The sequence below is a fragment of the Thamnophis elegans genome, chromosome 12 (genome assembly GCF_009769535.1).
Source record: "Thamnophis elegans isolate rThaEle1 chromosome 12, rThaEle1.pri, whole genome shotgun sequence".
Classification (NCBI taxonomy): Eukaryota; Metazoa; Chordata; class Lepidosauria; order Squamata; family Colubridae; genus Thamnophis; species Thamnophis elegans.
Window position 1 is genome coordinate 7,476,250 of NC_045552.1, and position 27,995 is coordinate 7,504,244.

General features: G+C 45.0%; 1 protein-coding gene across 2 annotated transcripts; it reads right to left on the reverse strand.

Annotated features, from left to right (window-relative positions):
* Window positions 1–24: 24 nt before the first annotated feature.
* On the reverse strand, window positions 25–27,995 carry LOC116515167 (protein BTG3-like). Of its 2 annotated transcripts, none has more exons than XM_032227069.1 (5): window positions 27,915–27,995; window positions 11,304–11,498; window positions 5,215–5,352; window positions 2,562–2,805; window positions 25–1,317 (listed from the first exon to the last, which is right to left on the reverse strand). In XM_032227069.1, the coding sequence occupies exons 2-5, from the start codon at window positions 11,474–11,476 to the stop codon at window positions 1,132–1,134; spliced, it is 741 nt and encodes a 246-aa protein (XP_032082960.1). In that variant the 5' UTR covers window positions 11,477–11,498; window positions 27,915–27,995; the 3' UTR covers window positions 25–1,131. The 2 variants fall into 2 exon arrangements, with proteins under 2 accessions (XP_032082960.1, XP_032082958.1); XM_032227067.1 differs by lacking the exon at window positions 27,915–27,995 and adding an exon at window positions 13,250–13,402.

The following is a 27,995-nucleotide window of genomic DNA, read 5'->3' on the forward strand; positions in this document are numbered from 1 at the left end:
GCTGAGTCAACCCTGAGCCGGTGAGATTTGAACCGCTGACCTGCTGATCTAGCAGTAGCCTGCAGTGCTGCATTTAACCACTGCGCCACCTTGGCTCTGGCCCAAGCCGGTTTTCAGGTCTAAGGCTCGTGGTCTCGCAGTTCTTAACCACTTCACCCACAAACCGTCTCTCCAAATTATTCATCGTGTCTTTTTCAAAATTGTCATCTCAACTTTTTCCCAGGCCAAATGTGCATGTTTTGACCTCCCTATAAAACAGAGGTCCTCAAACTTGGCAACTTTAAGACTTGTGGGCTTTAATTCCCAGAATTCTGGGAATTGAAGCCCACAAGTCTTAAAGTTGCCAGGTTTGAAGGGCTCTGCTATAAGAAGATTGCCCATCATATACTCCAAGTTCCTGTTCTAAGGTTGAAGCCTCAACCTTAGCAACTAGAAGGGGGGACAATGAATGATTTGGAAAAAAAACCCATAACAGGAATCCCCTTCTCTGCTGATAGCAGCAAAAAGGTATTTTTAAGTTATCCTTTTTTAAAAAAATAATCACAGGATACACCCACGTAATTCCGTCATGATTAGCCAGGTTTTGCAGAAGCAGTAAATACCTTAAAGCAAAGCTGGCTAGGCGCAGAAGCCTGTTGACCTGGTTTTTCTTCCCCCCTCTTCTTCTTTCCGTTTTCCGCATCCAAACTTTCCCCCCCCCATCCTCGTCCTGCTCTAACTCTTAGATCCCACTCCCCTGCTGAGTGCAACATAGGAAAAACCCAGGTCTCCAGTTTTAACCCTACTACGCTGAAGTGCTAAATAATATACAATGCTAATGCTACACTTGTTTGGCACCAGAGAAACAAGGCAGTGCCGTTCCCCCCCCCCCCCGCCTCCCAATCTTTCGGCCTGTGGGGGGGGGGGGGTTGTTGAGGTGAAGAGGGTAACTCTTGATAGTTCCCCATTTGAGGGGGGGGGAATTGTCAAGAGTTAGCAACCACCTAGAAAGAGAATTTTTTAAAACAACAATTGTTTTCTTCCCCAAAAATCTACTCCCAATGTCAGTGTAAATAAGGCCAAACTCTTAGCCAGGATTTTGAGATGTTGTGAGTGGACCCAGGTTGTCCACTCAAGACTCCCCCGCCTCCTTCAGGATTTGGAGGCCCGTTTGGTAAGGCGTCTCACCAGATTTGGGTTAGGTTTTCTAGGCACCGGTGATTTGGGGTGGACATCGAAGTAGTAGATCACAGGCTGGTAGGCTGGCATGCAGCTGATCATACCATGTTGGCATGGAACCCACAGCGGAGAAGGGGAGACATAGTAATACTGGGTAGGCTGGAAGGAGAGAGAGAAGGAGGTTAGGAGGAGGAGAACACAAAACCCAGAAGCTACACCTGAAACTCAGAAAGGCTCACAACCCATAACACCTATCTTCTCACACAAAGAAGGGATGAGCCCAACCCAACACACTGGGACAACCTGAATCAAATCAAGCCTAGCCTAATAATTAAGATAACACGCTTCCAGGCGAGTTGAACTCAGCTCCCAGGGTTTTCCGTGGAAGTGGTTTGTTATCGCCATCAAAAGGTTTGTTTTCTCCCAGTTCAGTTGAAAACTCTGGAATTTCTCTGGTGATTCGTCATCCAAAATACTGACCGAATCTATCCTGGTTTTGACCTCCAGCTAGCTAAGTAAAACGTAGGATAAGCCAAAATCAGATCCGTGTTCCAACTAAACCGGGAGGGGGGGGGGTCAGCAACCCACAGCTCCGGAGCTGCATGTGGCTCTTTCATCCCACTGCTGCGGCTCCAGGGCTTTCAGTTAGGACAAGTGGAGGAAAAAGGACGCCGCACTAGGAGGAAACTCCTGGTGGGGGAACCGGACTTCTGGTCCGCTCCAGAATTGAACACGATAGAACCTTTGTGGCTCTTTTTGAGTGTTTAAGGTTGCCGACCCCTAAACTAAGCCAAGACTGTGGGCTTCAGCTCCCAGAATTCCTCAGCCAGCTAAGGAATTCTGGGAGATGAAGTCCACAAGTCTGGAGACCCTTGAACTAAACCAATATTTCCCCATTTTCTCCCAATTTGGAGCCCTGCTCTCAGGCAGGCCAATATTATTGACAGCTGTGGCGTTTTTTTAAAGTCTCCCAGGGTTCAGAATGTTTTCCCCAGGTTTCCCCCCTTCCCCCCCCCCCGGGCTTGCCTACGTGCCACTTTTCAGCCACAAATCCAAATCACCTCCCCCTCACCTCCCCCACCTCTGAGTAGGCTCGGCTCAAAGGAATTTGCATCTTATCTACAAGAGGTTGTAACGGCAGCACGAGCCACACAGAGAGAGAGAGAGAGCTGAATTTTGCTTTGCTGGATTACAAGCAATATGCCCTGAGCTATAATTTGAACATTCAAACAAGGGTGGGGAAATACGCCACGGTCTTCTTACTGGGAGATAAAAAAGGCTTCCAAGGGCATCCCTCCTCCCGTTTTAGATTGCAGGAGCAAATCAGAAGGAACTACTTTATTTTTACGCTCAACACAACAACCAACTCCCAACTCCAGGCATTGTCCTTGAGGTCTTCTCACCTGTGTGGGACTGTGCCTCTCAACCGGCGGACTTCTGGCCACATATGTTGGCATAGAAAACTTGGCCAGGCTTTCGTCTTCTGAATTCTCAGAGGGGGATTCCGAGTGATAGTCGGATGTTACGGGCTCCGGGGTAGATTTCCCACTGGTGTTCACCTCATCCTTCACCTTATCCTTCACCTCATCCTTCACCTCATCCTTCACCTCATCCTTCACCGTGAAGTAGTGGTTGTTCTCACCAAGCCTGAAGAAGCAGAACAGATAGGAAAGCTCAGCCTATTATCCATCAGGGTTCTCAACAGGCTAAAATTCAACAGGTGGGGGTTGCCTGGTATAGGAGGAAATCCGCATCTGCCACCCCCCCTTTTTTTAGCAGATTTTTTTATTATTTTTCCCTTCTACAACACCTTACAGTCATTACATCAACATTGTTATGTCATCATACCTGTACATGTATATAATATTTCGCTTCTATATTTACACACCTTTATACACAGTTCTATATATATTTATATATAGTTTTTTGGCTTAATTAATTTTATTCTTGTTTTGCAGCCATTTGTACCAATTGTTCCAAATCTCACAATATTCCGACTCTTCTTTATCTTTTAATTTCAGTGTTAATTTGTCCATCTCTGCACAATCCAAAGTTTTTTTTTAATCACTAATTCGTCCGAGGGGGTATTATTTTGTTTCCAGCATTGGACAAATGCTATTCTAGCTGTAGTTACCAGATGTGTTAATATGTACTTAATTTTCTTTGTATATTTCCCTTTGATTATTCCTAGTAGAAAGATTTCGGGTTTGTATTTTATCTGTTCTCCTGTAATTTCTTGCACCCATTTCCAAATTTTTGCCCAATATTTTTGTGTTTCTGGGCAGGTCCACCATATGTGATAATAGGTCCCTTGTACTTTTTTACACTTCCAGCAGGTCGGCTTCATGTTTGGGTACATTTTAGCCAATCTTGTTGGTGATAAATGCCAATGATGAAACATTTTGTATATATTTTCTTTAAGTGCTGCTGATCGTGTTAGTTTATAATTTGTGTTCCAAATTCTTTCCCAATCCACCCCTTTTCTGATGACTCTACGACAACGGTCACCAATGGGTGGTCCGTGAGAAAATTTTGCTGGCCCACAGAATAATTATTTGCATCTTTTATATTGCACTAAATACTATTTATCTTTAAAAAAAACATATTAGTGGTCTGAGGGATTTAAAATTATGAATTTAGTGGTCACTGAGGTCCGAAATGTTGGTGACTCCTGCTCTAGATGATCACAAGAGGCTGCCAGAAAGAAGAGGGAGTGAAGCTATTCTCCAAAGGGAGGACAAGAATGAATGGGTGGAAAACTCATCAAGGAGAGAAGAAACCTAGAACTAAGGAGGACATTCCCTGACAGTGAAAACATGGGTTTGTCTCCAGACATTGTGGAGGTTTTTTTAGGAAAAGATTGGACAATGATTCGTGTGAAATGGTATAATAGGGTTTCCTGCCTGGACTAGAAGATCTCCAAGGTCCCTTGTCCCAAAGGTGCTTTTTCAAGAGGCAACTGGAGTTTCTGGTTTTTCTTTGAAGATGTTTCACTTCTCATCCAAGGAGCTTCTTCAGCTGAAGAAGTTTCTTGGATGAGAAGCAAAACGTCTTCAAGGAAAACAACAACAACAACAACAATAACAACAGAAAGTCCAGTTGCCTCTTGAAAAAGCATCTTTGAGACCACCATGACCTGGATTGTTTTACTTAAGTTTGCTAGTGTGTTTTATATTGATTGCATATTTAGTATCCTATGACTATCACTAAGTGGTGTATCTTAAGATGAATGTATTTTTATGATGACTATGATCATGATTCATCATAGCAATAGCAATAGCAGTTAGACTTATATACCGCTTCATAGGGCTTTCAGCCCTCTCTAAGCAGTTTACAGAGTCAGCATATTGCCCCCAACAACAATCCGGGTCCTCATTTTACCCACCTCGGAAGGATGGAAGGCTGAGTCAACCCTGAGCCGGCGAGATTTGAACAGCCGACCTGCAGAACTGCAATCAGCTGAAGTAGCCTGCAGTGCTGCATTTAACCACTGCGCCACCTCAGCTCATCACTTATAGCTTTTATGTTCACTGAGAGCTTATGCACCGAAGACAAATTCCTTCTGTGTCCATTCACACGGGGGCCAATAAAGAATTTCTATTATCCATTCTATAACTGAGAATCTCTATAGACCTTCTATAGTCTATATAGCAGTGGTCTCCAACCTTGGCAACTTTTAAGACTTGTGGACTTCAACTCCCAGAGTTCCTCAGCCAGCTGGCTGAGGAACTCTGGGAGTTGAAGTCCACAGGTCTTAAAGTTGCCAAGGTTGGAGACCACTGCGCTAAGGAGTCTGGATTTAGCCGTGGTGCTTCTGTCTCTACCTGCCCCTGATAGCTAGGGCAGGGGTCTCCAACCTATTGGCTGAGGAATTCTGGGAGTTGAAGTCCACAAGTCTTAAAGTTGCCAAGGTCGGAGACCCCTGGTCTATAAACTCCCTATAGACTATAATCAACATAGTTCTACAGTCCTATAACTCTATAGTCCCTTCCAACTCCGTTATTCTGTGCTGTTGGGGCATTTGTAAAGTGACAGGATGGATTCCGCCATACTGACCTGCAACAAACTTCACCGGGATCAATCCAGATGGAAATTTCTTTGGGCAGGGCCAATTCTGAATAATCCAGACCGCAAGCCACGCAGGCCTTTAGGAGCGAATCATCAACCTGCTGTTTTCGATTGATCCGGATACATCTGGGGGGGAAAGGAAGACAAGAGATTCAGAAAAAGGTTTCCCTTTCAAGGGGGATTCCTAGCACGACCGTAGGTTGAAAGGAAGGAATCATATCACAAAACAAAAGGCGTATTTTTTTTAAAAAAAAATTGCCTTATTCCCTTTTATTCAGTTTGCTTGACTTGAGAATTCACGCTTCCGCTAGAGAGTGGCGCAAATAAAGCCACAATCGTACCACAAGTGCCATAACACCACTGGATAAATTTGTACCGTCGTGACACAGATGGTGTTACTCACGCATGAGCTACCGAATGTCCATGCCCAATTGTCTATGGATATTCTCAGTCACGGTTGTCCCAAAGATATTGTTTCCCCCCACACTAGTGGTGGGTTTCAAAAAAATTTCGAATCTACTCTGTGGGTGTGGCCTCCTTTGTGGGAGTGGCTTGCCGGCCATGTGACCTGGTGGGAGTGGCTTGCCAGTCATGTGTTTTCTTTCTTTCTTTCTCTTTCTTTTTTTCTTTCTCTTTCTCTCTCTCTCTCTTTCCTTCCTTTTGTCTCTGTCCCTTTTCCTTTTTTTCTTTCATCTCTCTCTCACTTTTTCTTTCTTCTTTATTTCTTCCTTCCTTCCTTCCTTTCTCTTTCTCTCTCTATGTGAGTCTGTCTGTCTGTCTGCCTGCCTGCCTGCGTGCGTGCGTGCGTGTGTGTGTGTGTGTCAGTGGTGGGTTTCAAAAATTTTTGGAACCTCTTCTGTAGGTGTGGCCTGCTTTCCGGGTCCACTGGTGGAACCTCTTCTAACCCGTTCGGTAGATTTGACGAACCGGTTCTACCGAACTGGTGCGAACTGGTAGGAACCGACCTCTGCCCCACACCCAAAAGGCAACTGGCCTTTGTTTTTCCTTGAAGGCGTTTCACTTCTCATCCAAGAGGCTTTCTTCAGTTCTGACTCAATGACTCTCAGAAGGAGTGCGAACGACCAGAGAATTGAGAGGAATATAAATCCTCCTGTCCTCCTCCATTCAGTCAGAATTGAAAAAGCTTCTTGGATGAGAAGCGAAAGATCTTCAAGGGAAAAAAAGGAAGCCTTTTGTAAAAGCACCTTTTTGGAGATTTAATCAAAGCAGCTCATCTAAGGAGGAGACCATCTCTTCTGACTGGACATGTATCCAAACGACTGGACATTGTTTGATCCTGACATAACTGGTTGTCCACTTCTAGTTGGACCGAGAACTTTTGTTGCCTTTTAAGACTCACACCTAAGGTGTGCAGCTTGGATTTAGAATAGAATATGACAAGACAATTGGAAGATGTTTCGCTTCTCCTCCAAGAAGCTTCTTCAGCTCCGACTGGATAGTGGGATCCAGGAATATAAATCCTTGCATTTCCCACCATCCAGTCAGAGCTGAAGAAGCTTCTTGGAGGAGAAGCAAAACGTTTTTAAAAAAAAAACCAGAAAATCTAGTTGCCTCTTGAAAAAAGCATCTTTGGGACAACTATGACCTGGAAGCCTTAGAACCCCCCATAGACTTCTCCCTAAAGTATTTGCTTTCCCCCCCAAAAAAGACTCAGATTACAGTTTGGGGATCTAAATTGGCCTGTCAACCTATTATGCATGTTTGCCACCCTGGGCTTATTTATAAAAAGTAATAAAGGTGGGAAAAAATAAAATAAAAATATAAAAAGTAAAGTAAAACCCAAGCCAAAACAACTACCAGGAAGGGCGATACAGTGCAGGATGAGAACTAAAAGCTAAACTGCTTATGAGAAGCCATTGTATGCCTTTTAAAACCAGAATTTCAATACAATACAATACAATAGCAGAGTTGGAAGGGACCTTGGAGGTCTTCTAGTCCAACCCCCTGCCTAGGCAGGAAACCCTATATCATTTCAGATAAATGGCTATCCAACCTCTTCTTAAAGAGTTCCAGTGTTGGGGCATTCACAACTTCTGGAGGCAACTTCTGTTCCACTGATTCATTGTTCTAACTGTCAGGAAATTTCTCCTCGGTTCTAAGTTTCTTCTCTCCTTGATTAGTTTCCACCCATTGCTTCTTTTTCTACCCTCAGGTGCTTTGGAAAATACTTTTGACTTCCTTATACACTCTCTTCTTAAAAAGATCCAGTGTTGGAGCATTCACAACCTCCGGAGGCTTCAAAATAAGGGCCAGCTCAAACGAAGATAGGAGGTGCCGATTCACATGTGTGTTTTGGAATAAAACCCTGCAAATGTCGCTCCATCGCTTGGAAGCCCAAGGCCGGCATTGACACAAAACAAAAAATAATGGTTGTTTAAAAACAGAGCCTATCTACACTGAGCAACTCTGCCAAAACAAGTTCCAGGCGGGGCACACAAGCAAACAGAAGTGGTGTGACCGGCTAATAAAAACCCGAGCAGCCAAACTAGTATGCAAACTGTGCCTATCAGTTACACAAAATAGCCTTGAGATGCACAATACAGTTATTTTACAGCTGCGCTGTGCAAACACAACACTCCACTAAAAAAAAAAAGAAAAAAAAAGAAAGGCAATGTTTGATTGCTGTTTGCATTTTTGTTTGTGGCTTCAGGGGCACTTAAATGGGTCTCGGGGAGGGGGGGCGAGGAGTGGGCTTGTCCTGCAGAACAGGAAGTGCCCTCCCCTCCCATGCGGCATTAATGGCAGGTCTCCACCAATTTTTTTTTCCTGTTTAAATGGGGACTTTAAAAAATATCCCCAAGTTCCTAGTACTCATGATTCAAGAAGCAGGTTTTAACATTTTGTGTGCAGGTAGGCCTCGACTTACAACCAAGTATTTAGTGACCAAAGTTACGGTGCTCCCCCCCCCTCAAAAAAAGTTACTTACACCCCTTTTTCCACAAAGTTCCAATGATTGCACACAAACCCACAATTAAATAACTGCATTTCAGGTGCTCAGCAAGGGGTTTTGCCTTTATGGCCAATTATGACAATTTTCCCACTTTTCAGAGTTTTCTAGTATGCCCATTGGCACACTGATTTGCTAAACGACCACAACGTCCGTGTAATAACCACCAGAAAAAAATAAAATAAAAATCAGGCCCAGTTATGGGGGAAATTCCACACTCCATTACAATCATAAGCCAAGGAGTACCTGGGCTATGCTGCATACTACGTGCATTATCTCCTTTGCCTTAAAGATAACAGGAAACAGGAATATCCTGAAAGATGGACATAGCAGCTCATCTTTTCTAAAGACCTGTGATTTCTCAACCTGAAGCGGGCTGAAATCACACCATCTCAATTCATCCGTGTGTGGCTACCATCTCCCTTAGATGGTTCAGGAGAAGTTTTGGAGGCTTTCAAGAAGAGACTGGACAGCCATTTGTCTGAAAGGGTATATAGGGTCTCCCGCTTGAACAGGGGGGGTGGGGGGTTGGATTAGAAGACCTCCAAGGTCCCTTCCAACTCTGTTAATTCTGTTGTGGTGGGAAGGCCCAGAGGGCGTTTATCCGATACAATACAATACAATAGCAGACATTTGGAGGTGTTCTAGTCCAACCCCCTGCCTAGGCTGGAATTCCTATACCGTTCCAGACAAATGGCTATCCAATGTCTTCTTAAAGACTTCCAGTGTTGGAGCATTCACAAATTCGGGAGGCAAGTTGTTCCACTGTCCGGAAATTTCTCCTCAGTTCTAAGTTGCTTCTCTCCTTGATTCATTTCCACCCATTACTTCTTGTTCTGCCTTCAGGTGCTTTGGAGAATAGTTTGACTCGCTCTTCTTGTGGCAACCCCTGAGATATTGGAACACTTCTATCATGTCTCCCCTAGTCCTTTTCATTAGACCTACCCAGTTCCAGCAAACGTTCTTCATATGTTTTACCTCCAGACCCCTCATCATCTTTGTTGCTCTTCTCTGCACTCTTTGGGGAATTCTGGGAGTTGAAGTCCACGTGCCTTCAAGCCGCCCAGCGTGGAAAAAAAACATTGCTTTCTAGTAACCCCTATTGGCCTATTTTTATTCAGACAACTGGCTTGGATCCTAGGCACTTTACTTTTAACAGCCTTGGCGGAAGAAAGCTGTGAGATAAATATTATTTAAAAAATCTAAGCCACTTGTGGAAGCTTAAGGAGCTTGCTTTTGGCTTCTAAAAACACCCCAAGCCAACTCTAAAAACAGCTGCTTGGACAAACGGAAGTTTCACCATCTTCCTGTCACAAGTAGGGTAAATGTGACAAGACGACAACCAGAAACCACTTCCACTTCCGCCATTTCATCACACATTTGTTGACCCACAAAAGGCTACGAAATCACTATTTCATCTTGGCTAACAGTGTAAACTGAGAAACCTCAGCTGAAGGCCCCCTATCACTCTGGCGTCATTACAAAAGTGTAATATAATTTGTTTTTAAATTAATAAATAAAAAGAGAGCTAGTTTGGTCTAGTGGTGAAAGGAAGCAGTCTTGAAACCAGGAGACGGCGAATTCTAGTTACAACCTTAGGCATGGAAGCCAGCTGGGTGATTTTGGGCCATTCCCTCTCTTTCTCTCTAAAACCAACCCACCTCCTAGGGCTGTTGCTGTGGGGAAAATAGGAGGAGGAAGGAGAATTATGTATATTCGCTACTTTACGAGTTACTCGTAAAATAATAAAGGCAGGATAAAATAAAATAAAAACACCAGTTTTCCTATCTTACATTGTGGTTTGCAACTCTCCTGGAGAAAACGGACACACAGGATTATTATATGGAAGCATATACCATATCATTTAACACACCTCTTGGGAAGCTGACATCAAATTGGGGCGATTTTATTATTTGGATTCCCCCCCCCCTCTTTTCTTTAAAGGCCTTTCCATTTTGTTGCAAGTTTTTAAACTTTCCTGACTTCGTCAGGCCAATCGCAGAAAAATTATTTGCAAAGCAGGGGAGTTTTCAGTGTTTCTACCCTAAACAAAAAATGTTATTTCTCCCCCGAGAGGCATAAATTACAACTTTTGACAAGCTGCCACTATTGTAAATCTAATGTTGTCAAAAGTTTAAAAAGGCGGCTGGTTATTTTGGTGCTTTCTTTCAAACAAAAAAAAAATAGATTCAGGTCGCCTTGACATCAGATGTGTGCCAAGACTAAAAAACAAACAAACACTGCTTTAAACTATCCTTTAAAAAAAATAATAATCACAAGATCTCAACCATAGCAGTTGAATTATTCAGAAACGCCAGAGGCAAACTTATTAGACCCATCATGAAGCTGCACTGCAAACAATGTGAATTGTAAACAATTGTGTCCCTTACACTACCACACGTTGTCCTATCTTCTCTTTTGCCTAGCCAGGAGGAAGGGGCTTAACATGAAACCAACTTTCTATAGAGTTCAAACTATTCATTTGGTTTTAGAACAGTGATTCCCAACCTCGGAAGCTTGAAGATGGGTGGACGTCAACTCCCAGAATTCTCAACATGAATCTCTTCCCCCCCCCATAAATCCAGATCTAGTGAGAAAGATGGTCAAGGGTACCAAATGGGCCAGGCCTTGAACATCTCTGTTGATCAACGTGGCTAAACCTCACCTGGGAGTTGGATGTCCACCCATCTTCCAGCCACCCAGTTTGGGGAAACACCACTTCAGAACCTCATGAACCCCACCAAAGTGTTTTCCCAAAAGGAAACTAGATTTTCTTAGTGATTGAAAACATTCCACTTCTCATCCAAGAAGTTTCTTTGGTCCTGCCTGAATGGTAAGGAAGTTTCTTGGGTGAGAAGTGAAACATTTTCAAGGGGGAAAATCCCCCCCCCCCAAAATCAAGTCCTGTTGCCCTTTGAAAAGCAACTTTGGGACGACAATCGTGACCTGGATGATGGAGAACCTCCGTAGACAACAGGCACAGAAAATTTTGCCTAGCGGGTTTTCAATCTTCCATCTCTTTTCCCCAAGGGTTACATGGAACCAGATTGCTTCTCCGGAAGGACATGCCACGGATCAGACGCAGACAAACCCAGTCTTTTCTGCTTACCTGTATGCCTGTCCTTTCACGGGGTTATCTGGATACCAATGCTCATTGAAACGTTCGCACAGGATCTTGGTCAGGCTCTCGCCGAAGAGCTCTACTTGCTTCTTTCCCAGCTTCTCCTGACGGTTCACCAAGCGGGAGATGAAGCGAGTTCCGATTCCAACCTCCTCTTTCATCCTGTCGCTTCTGTCGTGCGTCCTGCGGGGGCAAAAGAAATGCCATTCAAAGCCCGGCACTCCGCTAACGGGGAGGAGGGAGGGGGAGCCCCTTGCGCGGAAGGGGAACAGAGGGGGCTTCAGCGGGGGACGGGACGACGGCAATCTCAAGCTTGGGCAGCCGAGATCTGCTCGAGAGCAGCGAGCTCTTTGTTCTGAGGTTGCAACACAACAGGCACCTAAAGGTGAGTTGGAGTTTGTGAGCAAGAAGTGACTCATCGAGGAGGAAGGGGAAGAGAGATTGCGAGGCTGTTACATCAGTGTCTGCAAGGCTGCAGCAACTGGGTCACACGGAGAGGCCCACACTCACATGTAATACACAAATCAGCATTCCCCGAAGGGAAAACAGTCGCAGGGTCACTCAGAGGCCATCTAGCCCAACCCATCCCAGATAAAAGCAAAGCGCGATATAGTAATGGGGCAGCAGAGTCTGCCCAAGCCCTGGAGTCTGATCTGCAGATACTATTCCCTAACTCACCAACCACCAACTTTGCCAAAGAGGATGAGATGCAACAAAATTTAGAGTTTTCTTTTATTTTTTATTGCGTGGACTTTGACTCCCAGAAGTCCCTAGCCAGCCTTGCTTATCACGATTGATTGATATCAGTCATGATATATCCTGATTGGTATCATGATTAAGAGGTTGGTATCATGGTCATTTTTGGTGCCACCACGTGTCTTCCAGCTTTTTATTTTTTTTCCCCTATCAATTCCTCAAAGGAAAATGTATTTGTTAGGTTTAATATCCAGCCTTTCTTTGCAAGCTATCGAAGCCCTCCCATTTCCCCCTAATAACCCTGCAAGGCAGGCAAGAAACTCAGGCTAAGTCACCCCTGGAATTGCCACCGCCAAAAAGAGATTGTGATGCTTCTCTTCCCAATCTTGATCCCTCATAAACATCACACACTGTATTAGCTGGGTTCACACAACACACTGATCCTTAAACCCAGTTACTGGGTTCCCTAACTACACTCGATACAAACCCAATATTCCATTATTATGGGGCTGGCACTGGATCAGAAGCAACCAAATCCTATTTTAATGTAATGCAGGTGTTGCTTGAACCCAAATGCGATGCCTACGCACCATAAGCGGGCTCAGTCTACATGATCGGGAAAAAAATGACTATATACGGAAACTGTGCCTGAACCAACCAACCATCGAAACACTTGTAAGGCGCAACCGAATGTGATGGACAGGGCACGTTTGGAGAATGAACAGCAACTCCTGGCCCAAAATAACCATTGAAGCACCCGTGCCAAAAACCTGGAAGGTGCATAAGAACGCCCCACGGAAAACATGGATGAAGCTGATTGAAGAAGACCTCTCGCGAATCCATTTTACCATACGAGATGGCAAAACTGCCGCTCAAAATCGCAAACAATGGGTGGCGATGGTTCGGGATGCATGCGACTCTACAGCAAAGGGATTGGCGATGCCGTACCGACGCTAAAGACTTAAGTCTAAGTCTAAGTTGCTTGAACCCTGCCGGGTTATTCATGGGTATAAAAGTTCTGAGAATTCTAGCAAACTTCGAGGCGACTAAAAAAAGTTCAAGAGGAAGGAACATTCATCAAGAATCAAGTTATAAGGAAGGGAAAAAAAAGTTAGCGGTGAAGTTTTCTCTTCCCCAAACAAATCTTTCCCACCCACAAGTTCTTCCAAACCGCGAGGAGCACAAACCACCCCATCAGTTCTTCAAACGAAGCCTCCTCGGCGCGAGTTCCCGCACACCTGCTTGGTGTCATCTCTCAAAAGCTGGACAGTGGGGTCCTTCCACCCTTTTGCTGGGAGGGTGTCGCCCAGGGATTGCACAAAGTAAGGCCCGGTGTGCCCGCTTTGTGCTCAGGCGGAGACAAACAGCCTCAGCCGTGATAAGAAGAATACGTCCGGAGGTCTACTAAGTCACAGGACTTTGTGAACAAACTCTGCTACGTTTCCTGGAACGGTTTGTTTCTGTTTCAGCGAAGGAACACAGATATACAGTATACACACCCACAATGGTTGCAACATCAGAGGCAGCCCGGAATACAAAACAAAGGGAGAAGAAGAAGAAGGGAGGAAAAAAAAAAACAAGTTGTATCTTTGTCTACAAGTGCCAAGCACATGTGATACACCTCTTGGTGTATCTTTAGCCCAAGCCAGCCACACACACACACTTCCCATAAGCAATGACCTTTCTCCCTGAGATAGCGTTTACAACTCGCTCAAGCAGAAAGTTCACTCCCTGCTCGACTTCTAAGAACTCAAAATAAAGATAATATTGTTAGCATTGCAAAAAAATGCCCGCTTACATATCACTGGCCCTCCCAACTCGGATTTTCATTTCAAGGTATTTTGTAAAAATCTGCCCCCAAAGATGCCTGGTTCCTGATTTTTCCCCTTATTGTTCATTTGAATCTATGCACATGACATTTATGAGACTGTTCCTTGACCTTCTGTCTCAACTCCCATCATCCCCAGCCAGGATGTCTTAAGCTTACATAAATTAAGCAAGTAAACATAGAAGATGGGCTCTGTTGGGGGGGGGGGGCAAATCAGCAGACCACCAATTTGTGATCAGGAGAACCTCAAGCCAACATTTCCCATCCATTGGAAAGGGAATGGAGAGGAAAAATGGTCTACTCAGCCTGTGTAGATTTCACAGTATGCAAAGAGAATTAACTAACGTTTATAAAAATAATGGTATTCCTTTGCTTTTAGTCTGCCCCGTATACAGGGCTCCGTGTAAGCAAAACTATTGTTCGGATGGTGATTGCTAATGGAACTTCCATGCTCAGCTACAGTCTACCTCAAATGATAGAAGAAATAAGAGAAAAGCAACACAGATGATGAAAGGCTTGAAGACTAAAACGTGAAGGATGGTTGCAGGAACTGGGTATGGTTAGTCTAGAGAAAAGAAGAATTAGGGGACATGATAGGAATCTTCCTGCATTTAAGGGGCTACCACAAAGAAGAGGGGGGTCAACTTATTTTCCAAAGCACCAGAGGGACAAGAAACAATGGATGGAAACAAACCAAGGAGAGAAGCAACCTGGAATTAAGGAGAAACTTCCTAAGAGTGAGGACAATTAACCAGTGGAACAGCTTGCCTCCAGAAATTGTGTCTGCTCCATCCCTGGAGGTTTTTAAGAGACTAGACTTATCGGAATTGGTATAGGGACCCCTGCTTAAACAGGGGGTTGGACTAGAAGACCTCCAAGGTCCCTTATAAATCTATTCTAATTGAAGATTGGAGACAGATAAAGCATTGCTGCTAAACCCCATTGTAGAGATCCAAAAGATAGCTCTGATAGTCTTAAGCATTATGAGCCTTATGCAAGTGTATAATAAAGAAACATTCACACGCGTGACCAGCTATCTTAAATAAATTATAATGATAAGTACCCTGGGTGCAATCCCAAAAACACTGGATGCCCCACTTGAATACCATCGGTCTTGACGAAAATCATCATCGGATAACTGCAAAAGGCCACTTGGAACAGCTCCAAGGAGAGCCTCCTCTGTTGCTGCTCCGACCCTCTGGAACGAACTTGGAGATTCGGACCCTCACCACCCTCCAGGCCTTCCGCATAGCCCTTAAAACCTGGCTGTTCCAACAGGCCTGGGGCTAAAGAATCGTTGCCCCTATCTCGAATACCCCTTCCTTTGCTTGAGTTGTGAGCCGCCCTGAGTCCCTTCAGGGAAAAGGGCAGCATACAAATGAAATAAAACTCTAAACTCTAAACAATACAGGTAGTCCTTGATTTATAACCACAATGCAGCCCAAAGATTTTCTGTTAACAAGCGAGACACTTGTTAAGTGAATTTTGCCCCATTTTAAGACCTTTTTTCCTATGTTGGTTAAGTGAATCTCTGCCGTTAATGTAGAAACATGGTTATTAAGGTTGTAGTTTATTTGTTTATAGTTGGTTGATTGATTGATTAGCCCTTAGGCCATATCGAAGTGCAGACTTCCAGAAACAAATTATTACCAAAAGATTCGATGAAAGCCATTTAAATTGGAATTGGATAAAACACAACTTTAAAATGAAATTTCCAATAAAGTACGATTTAAAATAAAACCGGAATAAAACACAAGTCTTAACATGAAATCGGAATAAAACACAGTAATTTAAGATGCGGACAAAATACGATAAAATTATATTTCGGTGCCACCCCTAATCTGTCCCACATAGAGCAGATCTCAACCCGAACCGTTTTGCTTAACGCGATTGTTGTTAAGTGAATCTGGCTTCCCCATTGACTTTGTTAGGGAGACGGTCGCAAAAGATGATTGCACGACCCCAGGGACACTTCCAACTGTCATAAATACAAGTTCAGTTGCCAAATGTGTAACTTTTGATCCCATAACCGTAGGGAAGCAACAGTCATTTAAGTGTGAAAACCGAGGCGGTGTGTGAAAGTCACTTTTTTCAGCGTCGTCATAACTTTGAACGGATATTGAATGAACTGTTGTAAAATAGAGAACTACCCTGTTTTCCTGAAAATAAGCCCTCCCTGGATAATAAGCCCAATCGGGCTTTTGAGCGCATGTGCTAAAATAAGCCCTCCCCAAAAATATTGCAACACAGCACCAGCCATGAGGTGACCATGCTCTCCACCTCCTGCACCAGAGGTGGGTTTCTCGCCCCGTTCCAACCGGTTCGGTTGGAACGGGTCCGGCAGCGTCCTCGTGCATGCGCGCAGCACACGCACGCGTACTAGCGTCTGTGCGATGTTCCAGCTGCTCCTGGAGGATCGCGCAGGCACTGTATGCGTCCTGCGCATGCGTGGAAGCGCAGAACCTGTCAAAACCGGGTAAGGAGCGCGGGTGGGCGGGTGGGCCCTTCGCCGTTCCCGGAAGTTACTTACTTCTGGGTTCGCTGACCAACCAGTTCGCGGGGACTGCCGCGAACCAGTTGAAACCCACCCGTCCTGCACCTTGAAAATAATAAGACCTCCCCGAAAATAAGGCCAAGCTCTTATTTCGTGGGTCAAAAGAAAATAAAATCCTGTCTTATTTTGGGGGGAAAACACGGTATCTCTATTATTATTAATAGTTAAACAACTTCTATCTAGCTATCCAAGGTCCTTCAGAAGGACTCAAAAAGTGTACAAAAATACCAAATCCACCTCAAATATCTGGCTGGCCACTGTGCAACTAACCCTAAAAATTATAACAAGAATGGAAAAAAAAGAAAGCAGAGATAGTAGCCAAAGGGATAAGTTTGCAATCCCAAACCATCTGGGGCAACACTTGAACAATATTGCCACTGATAAAAATCACAGCGGCAAGAATAGCCAACGTGGCTTTACTGTACTTGGAAGAAAAGCTTTTAATCCTGCAAGGAAACCCTTTGTGTTATTAAATAACAACATCTGGCCGATCTGAAGTCCTTGGGAGAGACCTGATAAAAAGTGTACAAAAATGTCAAATCCCAGTCTAAACATTGGCCTGCCTGTGCCAGAAACCACCATAATAGAATAATTGAAGGCCACCGCCAGCTAAAGGCAGGGGCAGCTGTGATTTTGCCTTGCTGTGAGCTCAACAATAGATAACAGTGGTGAAGAAGAAGAAGAAGAAGAAGAAGAAGAAGAAGAAGAAGAAGGAGAAGGAGAAGGAGAAGGAGAAGGAGAAGGAGAAGGAGAAGGAGAAGGAGAAGAAGAAGAAGAAACAAGAAAAAAGAAGGAGGAGGCAAAATTGAGAAGAAGAGAAGAAGAGAAAGAAAAGGAGAAGAAGAAGAGAAAAAGAGAAGAGAAAGAGGAGGAGGAAGAAGAAGAGAAAAAGAGAAGAAGAGAAAGAGGAGGAGGAGGAGGAGAAGAAGAAGAAGAAGAAGAAGAAGAAAAGAAGGAGGAGGAGGCAAAATTGAGAAGAAGAAGAAGAAGAAGAGAAGAAGAGAAAGAGAAAGAAAAGGAGAAGGAGAAGAAGAGGAGGAGGAGGAGAAGAAGAAGGAGAAGGAGGAGAAGGAGAAGAAGAAGAAAACAACAAGAAGAAAACAAGAAAAAAGGAGGAGGAGGCAAAATTGAGAAGAAGAAGAAGAGAAGAAGAGAAAGAGAAAGAGAAAGAAAAGGAGAAAGAGAAAGAAAAGGACAAAGAAAAGGAGAAAGAAAAGAAGAAGAAGAAGAAGAAGAAACAAGAAAAAAGAAGGAGGAGGAGGCAAAATTGAGAAGAAGAAGAAGAGAAGAAGAGAAAGAGAAAGAAAAGGAGAAGAAGAAGAGAAAAAGAGAAGAGAAAGAGAAAGAGAAAGAAAAGGAGAAGAAGAAGAAGAGAAAAAGAGAAGAAGAGAAAGAGGAGGGGGAGGAGGAGGAGAAGAAGAAGAAGAAGAAGAAGAAGAAGAAGAAGAAGAAGAAGAAGAAGAAGAAGAAGAAGAAGAAGAAGAAGAAGAAGAAGAAGAAGAGGTGGAGGAGGCAAAATTCACCGGTTCCCCTTTTCAGCTTCCAGAAGTTTCCCAGATGGAGCTGCCGTGGCCAAAACATTGGTCTTATTTGGTGAGAATTTTAAGAAAAACAGCAGAATTCACTTCCCCACCTTTCTTTTGAAATCCCCAATTCTCTTGGGCACCGGCCCCACTGCAGCCCATAAGCCAATGATATGTAGAGGTAGTCCTCGACTTACGACAGTTCATTTAGCGATGGTTCAAAGTGAAAACAGCACTGAAGAGTGACCTAGGACTCTTTTGCGCAGTGATGGTTTCTGTAGCACTCCCCGTGGCCCCGTGATTGAGATTCAGACGTTTGGCAACTGGTTCCTAGTTATGACCGTTGCTGTGTGTCACGGGGTCCCTTTTTGCGACCTTTGGATGAGCAAAGACAACCAGGTCCACTAAACAACAGGGTCACTAACTTAACAGCCATAGTGATTCGCTTAACAACCGTGGCAAGAACTCACTTAACAAATGTCCTGCCTAACAACAGAAATTCCAGGCTCAATTGTGAGCATAAGTTAAGGACTACCTGTACAGACTCCCACTTTACACCAGAAATCTGGTCTTTTGACCATTAGCCAGAGAGAGGCTACACTTTTCCTTGAGGACATCAAGACTGACCCCAATGTGTGTGGCACACCACAACTGTGTTGCCCGGGCAATGCAGGCAGTCCTCGACTTACGACCACAACTAAGCCCAACATTTCTGCGGCTAAGCAAGAATTTTGCCCCACCTTGCAATCCTCCTTACCACGGATGCTAAGGGAGTCACTGCAGTTTGTTAAGTTAGTAACCCGGTCGTTAAGTGAATCTGGCTTTCCCCGTTGGCTCTGCCCGTCAGAAGGTCGCCAAAGGGGATTCGCGTGACCCTGGGGCACTGCAACCGTCATAAATGTGAACCAAGTGTGCGGAGTGTTGGAATCTGGATCGCATGGCCACGGAGACGCTGCAGTGGCCAAGTCACTTTTCTCAGAGTTTGCAACTCTGAACTAAACGAAGTGTTATAGCAGTTAGACTTATATACCGCTTCATAGGGCTTTCAGCCCTCTCTAAGCGGTTTACAGAGTCAGCATATCGCCCCCACAGTCTGGGTCCTCATTTCACCCACCTCGGAAGGATGGAAGGCTGAGTCAACCCTGAGCCGGTGAGATTTGAACCGCCGAACTGCAGATAAGAGTCAGCTGAAGTGGCTGCAGTACAGCACTCTAACCACTGCACCACCTCAGCTCTAGGTGTTGTAGGTTGAGGACTACCTATCCCCTCCCACCAGCTTCTGACCATTGGCATCCCTGCCCACAGAAAAGGGAAAGGCTCCCAGCCACTGTGCCCCCACCGGATTAAGCCAGTTCCCAAACACCCTGAAGTAACCGGAAAAGAATGCCAGGCGCACAGGTTGCCCCCACCCAGTCACAAGACCTGGCGGACTGCCACCACCGCAGCCGGCTAGTCTGGCACCAGCATCAGCCAACTCACCTGGAGTCTTCCTTGTCTCCAAAAGACAGGTGGAGGGAGACCCAGGTGCCCCAGCCAAGAACAAAACCTCCCACCCTGGTTTCCCCTAGAGAGGTCTTGCCTCCGCCTTGGAAAGCCCAAGGGGGAAAAACCCCATCGGGATATTCCTTGTTATGTTGAACAGGGGAGGTTCAAAAGGGAGAGGAAATATTTGATTCTAGTCCCTGTGGATGTCTTTAAAAACTGAGCTCCCGCCCCCCACCTCCCTCCGTTGCAAAAGTGCTCCTTGCGTCATGGTTCCTGGAATAACTGTCTCATCCTCATCCTCAATCACATCAGCCCAGCTCACCCCAGTCAGGCAGGGAGAGAAAGTTACGAACCTCCACTGGTTAAAGAATTTTGACTGGGAGGTTTAGGACGAGAGCTTTCTCGGCCATTCCACACACAAACACACACACACACACACACACACATGCATACATTCACACGTACACTATCTCACTCCCGTGCAATCTCTGCCCCCCCCCCCGCAAGAGGTGTGGTTGGTCCCCACTTTTCTGCAATTTTTGTAATTTTGTAATTCCAGAGGAGTTTGAAGACTTGGCTCTGTCAACTGTCTGTGTGTGTGTGTATAAGAGAGAGAGGGTGGAAGGAAGGAAGGAAAAGAGAGAGAAGAAGGGAAGGAGGGTGGGAAAGAAAGGGGGAAAGAGGGGGAGAGAGGGGGGAAAGAAAGAGAGGGAGGGAAGGAGGGAGCGAAGGAATGGGAGAGAGAGAGAGAGAGAGAGAGAAAGAAAGAGAGGGGGAGGGAAGGAAGGAAAAGAGAGAGGAGGAGGGAGTGGGAGAAAGGGTGGGAGAGGGAGAGGGGAGAAAGAAAGAAAGAAAGAAAGAAAGAAAGAAAGAAAGAAAGAAAGAAAGAAAGAAAGAAAGAGAAAGAAAGGGAGGGAGGGGGAGGGAAGGAGGGAGAGAGAGACAGAGACAGAGAGAAACAGAGAGGAGGGCATGCAATCTTGGGGATGGCTGGTGACCCCAGGGTACTCCCTCTACCCTTTACTTTGTCTTTTAACTTGTTTTTAATTCCATTCTCAGTTGTTATTGTTGTTTTAACCCTGCTTTTATTGTATTTGATTGTATTTCTTTGCAACTTTTATTCGCTGTGGGCGAGTAGGCGGCAATATAAAATTTCCTCAATAAATACAATTTGTAAAACTGCCCAGGCTAACCTAGACAGTGAGATGGGCACTATCTAAATTGGATAGATAAATAAAACAAATAAACTCAGGTCTATCGATCTGTCTGTCTCCATCCATCGTCTACTAATCCATCTGTCCCTTCATCCATCCGTGCATTTCCAAACAAACCTGAGCTTGAATTACCTTCTTGAATTATCTTACACAGGGATACAGGTGTTGCCCTGATGGCCCCATTGGGTTTAGGAGACCCCCAACAATGGCTTGAGATTGGATAAGGTAGCAACTGAAGGGGTTTCTAAGACAATTGTCCCCTAGAAGAGAATACTTGCAAGATCATGGTTGAGCTGTGGGTCTTTATTGCTCTCTGAGCTTGGTGGTTTTCTTGCAGAGACGTTTCATTACCCAACTAGGTAACATCATCAAGGCTGCAGCAGTTCATCAGTAGCACTGGCGTGGTGTTACCTAGTTGGGTAATGAAACGTCTGCAAGAAAACCACCAAGTCCAGAGGGCACCAAGCGCCCCACAATTGTCCCCTAATGGGAGCAAAGAATGATTGTGGCTCTATTATTAAGACTGACACATTTATGAATAAATAATAACCTCAAAACTCTTTGTTAGCTTTTCTGCAAAAAAAAATAAAAAAGGACGTGTTTCCCCTCTGAATATCTGCCCATCATTTCACCCCCTGGGATTTTTTTTTCTTTCTCTCCTATTTCCCTTTTTGACTTTCACTTTCTTTGGAGTGTCCTTTTGCTCCATTAACTTTTCCTTTCTATCTATAGTAAATATACTATATGATAAATATAGCTTATTCTCGGGAAACTCCAAGGCTCCTTGCCAAGATTTTGGGGCGGGGGAAAGAGCAACAGAGGCGGCGGCAGAACTAAATTCAGGAAACCATCAGTCCAAATCTTATATCTGATTCCAAGACACAGGCAGACACAGAGAGAAAAATCACTAGATGACAGACTTCACACAACCTGTAAAGCCCTAGACTTCAGGTTAACCCACAATGCAAACGCTGTGTCTAACTAGCATGCAAATACTCTTTGAATCCAAATTTGGGGGTTTCGCTATAAGACATCCTTCTATGAAGACTCCCATTCCCCCCACCACCACCTTTTATTCAATCGTGCCCATTTCTCAGAAACTGCCTTTGCAGTTATCCTGGCAAGATTGTTCAGAAGTTTGCCATTGCCTCCTTCCTAGGGCTAAAAGAAAGTGACTGGCCCACTTGATCACCCAGCCGGCTTTGTGCCCAAGAACTCATGGGTCTTCTGGCTTCAAGCCCTTCAACACAACACCAAATTGGCTCAATTAGGGTTGGCTTCAGCTTAACAGATGGCAGAAACCGAGCCGTTGTGGATTCACAGCTTAAATATGACCTCGGCCAGATTGCGATTCAGTTCAACAAACTCCGATTCACGGAATATGGCTTACCATGATACGCAAACCCGGCTGAATTCGCAGAACGCCCAATATTCTTAGGTCACCAGGACACATGGTCAAGCCACACTGAAAGAGTTGGGTCAGTTTGGAAAAAAGGGCACTTTTTTACCCGCACGAAACAATAATTGAATTGAATTGAATTTATTATATTTCTATGCCGCCCTATTCCCAGAAGGGAGTCAGGGCGGCTCACAAATCAAGTCAGGGGAGGAAGGGGATACAAATAGGAAAAAAAGACATGGACAAAAACAATACCACAATTTAAAAAACAATCAACAACCACACCATTCGGGGACAAGAACTCATCAGCCCCAGGCCTGTCGGAGCTCCAGCCAGGTTTTAAGGGCTTTGCGGAAAGCCTGGAGGGTGGTGAGGGTTCGAATCTCCACGGGGTGCTCGTTCCAGAGGGCCGGAGCAGCCACAGAGAAGGCCCTCCTCCGGGTAGTCGCCAGTCGGCATTGGCCAGTGGATGGAATTCGGAGGAGGCCTAATCTGTGGGATCTAATCGGTCTGTTGGAGATAATTGGCAGCAGGCGGTCTCTCAAGTACCCAATACCTTGCTATTTACATCCTTTTGAGCCACCCTGCATGCAACCCACATGCCAATCTAGTCCATTCCTTGATTAAGGGATTTAGGATTTATTCAAAATCCTAAAAGAACGCTTTCAAAATGGGCATGGTTATCAAAGGAATGGAGCCTCCAGGTTCAGAAGCAGCATGCCTTTAAACGCTGGAGCCTATTGACAAATCCAGCTAGTGGGGCAGCCCCACAGAGCCCTTGTTAATTTACAACTTTATTGGTAACTTGGAGACTTTAAGCTGTATGGCTCCCAAAATCCCTTGATCTGACTGGGGAAGTCCACACAGCGTAAGGTTCTTGTGGTTGAAAAACACTGAATTACACAGTAAGGACCTTTTTTTTTGAGACACACCAAGAAATCAAACAAAATACACCCCAATCTGGCACGTGACCTGATGGGCTGGCAGGGAGTGAAAGAGAAGAGAGGGAAGGGAATAGTTCATGTTTAATAATAATGTTCCTTGCAAAGAGAGGGAGTGTCACGGACAGCTCACAACCATCTCCCCCATGGTCAGGCACTGATAAAGACTTGGAAGCTTAAGGTGGTTTCATCAGATTTCGGGAAGGCCAGTGTGCCCAAAATAATAATCAGGAGAGGATAAGCCTCAGTAGGGAACCTGGTAAAATGCAAGAGCAGACTGGCACTCAGTAAGGAAATGGGCACCGTGTGGGCACATGCAAAAAGAGTGCAGCAGGGAGGGGGGTCACAAATTACAGGAAGGATGATTTCCATAAGGGGGAAAACCCAAAGCAGGGGGTCACCTTTTTAGCAGCATTTCTCAACCTGGGCAACGTTAAGATGCATGGACCTCAATTCCCAGAATTCCCCAGCCAGCCTGTCCATAAAATGTTGCTTAATGGGTCAGTTCAAAAGAGACCTAACAATTGTCCCAAATGTGTTTTTTTTTTCAGGAGGCAACTGGACTGTCTTGTTTTTTTTTTCTTTTGAAGACGTTTCGCTTCTCCTCCAAGAAGCTTCTTCAGCTCTGACTGGATGGTGGCGAATGGAAGGATTTATACTCCTGGCAGGCAGCTGGTCATTTGCAATAGCAATAGCAGTTAGACTTATATGCAGCTTCATAGGGCTTTCAGCCCTCTCTAAGTGGTTTACAGAGTCAGCATATTGCCCCCAACAACAATCCGGGTCCTCATTTTACCCACCTCGGAAGGCTGGAAGGCTGAGTCAACCCTGAGCCGGTGAGATTTGAACAGCCGAACTGCAGAACTGCAGTCAGCTGAAGTAGCCTGCAGTGCTGCATTTAATCACTGGATTTAACCTCGGATTTGCATCCTTTTTAGAGGGCCATTGAAGCCCTTAGAGGTTTGTCTGTGTCCTCAGGGTCACCTGAGTTCCTGCTCCTGGTCCCTGTTGTCTGCAATTTTTTCCCCTCTGGAAATCCATTCCTCCTCCCACGCCATTCAAAGGATGTTCATCCCAAATTGTATAGCTAAAAATCTGTAGAGATCAACAGACTATACAATTTGAGATGAACATCCTTTGAATGGTGTGGGAGGAGGAATGGATTTCCAGAAGAAGAAAAATGGCAGACAACAGGAACCAGGAGAATTACTCAGGTGACCCTGAGGACACAGGCAAACCTCCCAAATGCTTCAAGGACCCTCCAAAAGGTTGCAAAAGACCAGCTGTCTGCAAGGAATATGCATCCTTCCATTTCCCCACCATCCGGAGGGGAGCTGAAAAAGCTTCCTGGATGAGTAGCAAAAGAAAAATCAAGAAAGTCCAGTTGCCTCCTGAAAAATAGCACCTTTAGGATAATAACCACAACCTGGGTGACTGAAAATCTCTACAGACCCCCTAACAATTGCACTGCACTTATGCAATCTGATTAGCTTTGTTTTTTATTGTTATCTTTTTGTGTGTGTGACTTTTCACTTTTATTTTTAAGGCACTGGAACAGATGATTTGAGAAAGGAAGCATGTGTTACGTGAATACACTTCCTTCCCTCTCTGCATTTGGACATGCCTGCACACACACACACACACAAAGACACACACACAAAGACACACACAAAAAGACACACACACACCATGGCACCTTCAAAATGGAACCAGTTCACACAAATTGTCTGCAATGACCCTGGCCTGGGACTTTTCAAGACGTAGTGTGTTGTTAGGTCTGCACAATTTTTGAGGGCCATTTCTCCTCCCTGGAGATCTGTGATTTAGACCATCACACAACCCTTACTGAGAGAACAGTAGCAACAAACAGCTTCATGACAACCCTTAGATCATGGTGTAGGAGTGCTTTTCAAACCCAGAACCCTCTGCAGACTTCAGCTCCCAGAATCTGCCAACCAACATGCCTACTCACAGGGGGATTCTGGGAGCTGAAGCCCGCCTATCTTAAAAAGTTGCCAAATTTGAAAAACAGGGATATATTCCACCTCTATCTGCCTCCATTCACCTAGGAGATGATGGAGTCAACTAGAAGACAATGGTATGGAGACACAATGAATGATCCTTTGGTTTATTTGATTATTTCACTCAACATAGACATTCACAACAATATAGTCCATAGACTATGCAAAAGAGACCATCAGGCCCAAAGAGAAAAAGATTCCAGCACCTCCCCAGCACTAAGATTAGCATAGATTAACTCCAAGATTAAATTCAAGTAAGCAATCAAGAAACTGCCAAAGAGCCATCAAGGAAAGCCCAGCCAAAGAATCCTTAAGACCAGGTGTCTCCAACCTTGGCAACTTTAAGCCTGGAGGACTTCAACTCCCAGAATTCCCCAGCCAGCTTTGCTCTCTGCTTAAGACCATCTATACCCCACAGACAGGAAAAGACACCAGAATATATAAACTGACAGCAAACCCCACTCTTAATAGTCCTGATGGTGTTATCTAGTTGGGTCATAAACCCAAGAAAGAAAACAAGCAAGTTCAGAGAGCATCAAGAACCTCCTATTTGATCAAAATTTTCTCCTTTATTGATCCCACTCAACGTATGTAACCCATCTTATTTTATCTCAGCACATCCTAGACCTCCCCCCCTCCCTCCATCAAAAAAAAAAAATGAACCAAGAAGAAATGGCTTAACATGTTAATAACAATGACTGGATTCCCATTCCAGTTTACCAAACTCCTTGGAAATCGTGGTGCAAAACCAGCCTCTGGACTGCAAATGAAAACTACCAGGACTGGTTTCACAAGAGATACCAAGCTAAAACGTGGTTTATTTGGGGGAGGGGGGATGATGCAGCATGCTTGCAAGCAATGCCTGGGTTTCGAGGGGGAGAGAGCCCTATGCAAGCTGGCAATTATGCAGCAGCTGAGAGAGAGAGAGAAAGAGAGAAAACAAGCATGATCCTTGGACTCTTATCCTTGAGAAGTGGTGGGAGGTGGGCACCAGGGGAAGATTTGCATTTGCCACTATCAGAAGCTGAAATTAACATCAGAAAGTATTGGGCAGAGCAACTAATTTCCCTTAACTAAATGCATGGCTGACTCCAGGAAAACAGAATCCTGCCAATGGTTGCTTTTAGATTTGCCCAGACTTATCCTTCTTCGGTTTTCCCAGTTGCAATGGATGGCTGTGAAAAGTTGGACCGTAAGAAAGGCTGAGTGCCAAAGAATGGGAGGCCTTGGAACTATAGTGCTGGAGAAGATTCCTGAACTGTCCCTTGAACTGCAAGGCCATCAAACCTCAACCCTGACTGCTCTTGAGAAGGCCAGATCCTCAAGAGGAGACTCAAAGTCTTTGGCCACCTAAGGAGAAGGGAGGACTCCCTGGAGAAGAGCCTCATGCTGGGAAAGAATTGAGGGCAAAAGAAGGAGGGGACAACAGAGAATGAGGAGGCTGGATGGAGTCACTGAAGCAGTTGGGGTGAACTTAAAGGGACTTCAGAGGATGGTAGAGGACAGGAAGGCCTGGAGGAACATTGTTCATGGGGTCACGAAAGGTCAGACACAACTTCACAACTAACAACATAGAAATAGAGATAGATGATAGATAGATAGATAGATAGATAGATAGATAGATAGATAGATAGATAGATAGATAGATAGATAGATAGATAGATATAGATAGATAGAGGCTAGATAGATAGGTAGGTAGGTAGGTAGGTAGGTAGGTAGGTAGGTAGGTAGGTAGGTAGGTAGATAGATAGATAGATAGATAGATAGATAGATAGATAGATAGATAGATAGATAGATAGATAGATAGATAGATAGATAGACAGACAGATAGACAGACAGACAGACATAGATAGAGTGAGCATTCTGCAGCTTTTTTCATATTTCCAAGAGTTATGATCAATCCATTATGAACATTAAACATATATTGGTCTATCCTTTCTTTTCTTAAAAATTTGCACTGATGAAGCACCCACATTTTCTGAAGCAGCCGTTCCACTGGCTAAACTAACACCTAACAACAACAATCCGCCTCCGCCTCTTTCCAACCAGGCGCATAACCTGAGCGAGAAGGGGGACCCAGATGCACATTTCCCCCCCCCACTCCCTCCCCCGAGGCCTCGCCAGTTCTTCTTCTTTTTTAAAAAAAGAGCCCACGGCTTTGCATTGCAACCCTTCCCGTTCCCAGCCGGTTCTCCCGTCTTGCCGATCGTGGGAAAGAAAACGAGTTGCGTCCCCAGGCTACTTAAGCAGCGGGCTTCGGGTTGGAGACGGGGAGGATTAAAGGGGAAAAGAGATCGTAACGGCAACATTTGGGGGGGGGGGTCCGGGAAAGGCATCGAGGCGAACGAAGGGAAGGGCGCGGAGGTCGGGAGATCTCTTCGGGGGTCTCCGAGCACGCCACGCGCTCCCACTCGCGTGTTTTCCTCGCCGATCCGTCCCGGATCGGAGTTTCCACGTGGAGGAGACTTGCCGCGCATCGCAAGTTAAGAATCGCAAGTTAAGAATCGCAAGGCTCCCAACGGGAAGCGCTAGGATAAGATTCCCAACTTCCAGCGAACAATTCCCCGATGATTCAAACAGATTCCCAACTTCCAGCAAACAATTTCCTGATGATAAAAAGATTCCCAACTTCCAGCAAACAATTCCCCGATGATAAAAAGATTCCCAACTACTAGCAACCAATTCCCCGATGATAAAGAGATTCCCAACTTCTAGCAACCAATTCCCCGATGATAAAAAGATTCCCAACTTCCAGCGACCAATTCCCCGATGATAAAGAGATTCCCAACTTCTAGCAAACTATTTCCCGATGATTAAAAAGATTCCTAACTTCCAGCAAACAATTCCCTGATGATTAAAAAAAAATGAACAGAAGCCAAGTCCTTCCAACTCTACCGCCCCCCCACCCCACCCCACCCCAGCGCTCTTTGCCTCTTACCTTCCTCTGCAACGTGCGATCCCGCCCGCCACGCGGTTCCTTCCTCTTTGCGCTCTCCAACGATCGCTTCTGCGCGGCGGC